At 41.5% G+C, this 2738-nt stretch overlaps 1 protein-coding gene across 4 annotated transcripts in view; it reads left to right on the top strand.

The window, feature by feature from the left end:
- Positions 1–2195, top strand: part of LOC119330119 (NADH dehydrogenase [ubiquinone] 1 beta subcomplex subunit 9-like) — a 3043-nt gene extending 848 nt beyond the window's left edge. The window contains exons 2-6 of one of the 4 annotated variants that reach the window (XM_037603237.1): positions 19–167; positions 248–289; positions 394–475; positions 1445–1500; positions 1946–2195. In XM_037603237.1, the coding sequence (XP_037459134.1) occupies positions 42–167; positions 248–289; positions 394–475; positions 1445–1500; positions 1946–1984 (345 nt within the window). In that variant the 5' untranslated portion in view covers positions 19–41 and the 3' untranslated portion in view covers positions 1985–2195. The remainder of the gene's footprint in view (positions 1–18; positions 168–247; positions 290–393; positions 476–1444; positions 1501–1945) is intronic. The other 3 variants (XM_037603238.1, XM_037603239.1, XM_037603240.1) reach the window with 3 other exon arrangements.
- Positions 2196–2738: the final 543 nt, after the last annotated feature.

Raw genomic sequence — 2738 nt, 5'->3', positions numbered from 1 at the left:
ACTCCGGAGAAGAAGCAGGAGCAGGTGCGGGGGCGAGGTCGATGTCGACGACGGCGGGGTACCTGGCGCGGCGCGCGGGGCAGAAGGAGCGGGTGCGGCTGCTCTACCGCCGCGCGCTCAAGGACACTCTCAACTGGGCCGTCCACCGCCACCTCTTCTACCAGGACGTGAGCGCCCCTCTCCCCCCACCCCCCCCCGATCTCCCCGCCCCCTCGCGGATCTGACCCCGTGTTCCTCTCCCGTGCAGGCGTCCGAGCTCAGGGACAAGTTCGAGGCCAACAGAAATGTGGTAAGACTGACGATCCGCGTCTCCCCCCTTCGTCTATTTGTTAACGATTCGCATCTGACGCCGATCCCCGTGGTGTTCTGATGGATTTCCCGTGGGTGTCGCAGGAGAACCTGGACGTGATCGATAGGCTCATCGAGGACGCGGAGGCGCAGCAGAGGAACTTCCAGCACCCGGATCCTTACATTGGTAAGCCATGAAATGATTGCGCCCTTCGTTCGTGCTGCTGGTGCCTCTGTTTGTGGATGCGATACTGTGTGGTAAATCATGTAGCGTGATACTTGCAGTTGTTTCGTTACGCTGTTGAACATTGAGTCACTGATCATTCACTCGGGAATGTTTTTGATCACCTCAGGCCCGATGAATTTGTATAGTTTACTGAAGCACTGAGCTCAAGCCTGCATATTTTAATGATTGATTGTGTGTAGTTAGAGGCGTAGAGCTACTTGGAGACATGTCTTGTCATCACTTTATTCATCACATTGTCTTGTTATTTCATTTTGCTGGTTTGTAGAACTACTTATTAGCTTTCAGTAATAGAGGAGTATCCTCCTCTCTAAGAAATAATCCAGGTTAGCTTAAGATACCAATATTTGCTTGAGGCATCAGCTGTGTGTTATTTAGTCACAACCAACTGCTGTAGTGAGTAGTGACATGATCTTCATGTTTTAGTCAGTGCTAACCTTCACTGCAAACATAACATTCTCAGGCCAGAAATGTACAGACTTGTTACATATTCATTTCAGTGTCACGCTATTCTGATTCAGGCCAAACTTTATTTACCATCAGTTTATCCTTGAGAATAGAGGCTGCTTCAGCTTTATGATACACATTCTGTTGTGCAAAATAGCATTTTCTTTTTAGAAATAAAATAAAAAATTGTTGCTCATACTTTTATTTCATAATCCATAGATAATGTACTTAGGCTTTAGATTAAAGTGAAAAATGTCACATTTTCAGATAGGTTATTGTCGGTACTATAGCGTCTTAAGATCATACTACCTGTAACAAACTGCTCATGTGCATCTTGGGTATGCTTTCCTTTGATGCAATTGCTTTCTTACCCTATGTTACCTGTTTAACAAATTTGATTTTGCGGTTTTGGTATGCTGTGATTCTTCTGATCGATGAGGTTATGCAATGTATCTATCTCTGCAGTTCCATGGGCTCCTGGTGGCACTAAATTCACAAGGAACCCTCCTCCACCTGAAGGGGTAAGAACATATATGAAATTTATTTAACATATCTGAGTTGTTGAGATACTTCTGTTTATAGTGCTGTGTTTGGAGCTTCTAATTTGAGATATCTTACAAAAATTCTTATGCAGATCTCAGTTCAAATTAGTTGACCAGTTGATTAATTAAATCAGTTATACTTTATGCAGCGTTTGTCTGTCAAAATGCACAACGACTACTTTTTTTACTAAATCTTTTGTTTGTTGCCAGAAATGTGTTCAATAAGCTTAGCTCCTCAACATTTTTTTTTGCTGAAGTGTTTAGAGTACTTTAGACCATTTTCTTGGTTAACCAGTCATCTCGTGCATGCTGCTGCTGAAGAGGCAAATTTCATGATATTTATTGTTTGATGTAGTTCCCCTTGAACATGCAATGCCTATGAAACTGTTACACTACTGTTAAAATGGTAATATTGTCTTTGCAGATTGAGATTATCTACAACTATGGCAAAGAAGACCAATGAACAAGAATCATGCATTTGTGAGCAGAGCCTGGCACCGGCGGAGTGCAAAGGACTTACTTTTGCTTTTCCAGATGATAGCATGCAACTGAGCTGCTGTATTGTTAAGAACAAAATAAAATTACTCGCCTCCTTCCATGTGTTTCTTTTATCATGGATGTTGTATGCCAACTATTTTGTGCTCATCAGCTAGTTCATTGTTTACATTAACTGAGTTTTCTTTGTCGAGTAAGTTATGCATGACTAAAATGTTTGAACGCACAACCATTGATATGCTTCTATTCGTTTGGTGGCCTTGTTGGTAGTCCCAAAATGAGGGTGCGGTTACCTAAGAGCATCCCCAACAGGTGATGTATAATAGGGCACTCAAAAGCAGTTTTAGGGGACCAAAACGTGAGTTTTAGGCATTACAAATTGTTCTCCCCCAACATATGATAAAAATTAGGGCATCATTGCTCCAACGGATGATGTAAAATAGGACACTACAATTACATACATATTGAAACAAATAATATCAAATTCATCTCAATTGAACCCAAACAAATAAAACACAAATAGTGCAAACATAATATCAAACTCATCAATCTCCTACATCAAATTATTACATAGTTCATCAATGCATAACATAATATTCAACACAAATTTGTCATCACACATAACAACTAAGTTTGTCACACATGACAACAAAGTTTATCACACGTGACATGGAACACAGAGATAAAGCTATTGCTCTTGTTGGCCATGCCATGTCCAGCAC

This window comes from Triticum dicoccoides, chromosome 7A (assembly GCF_002162155.2).
Source record: "Triticum dicoccoides isolate Atlit2015 ecotype Zavitan chromosome 7A, WEW_v2.0, whole genome shotgun sequence".
NCBI classification, from domain to species: domain Eukaryota; kingdom Viridiplantae; phylum Streptophyta; class Magnoliopsida; order Poales; family Poaceae; genus Triticum; species Triticum dicoccoides.
The sequence above is the reverse complement of the archived record's forward strand: the minus strand, read 5'-3'. Positions and strand labels throughout refer to the sequence as shown.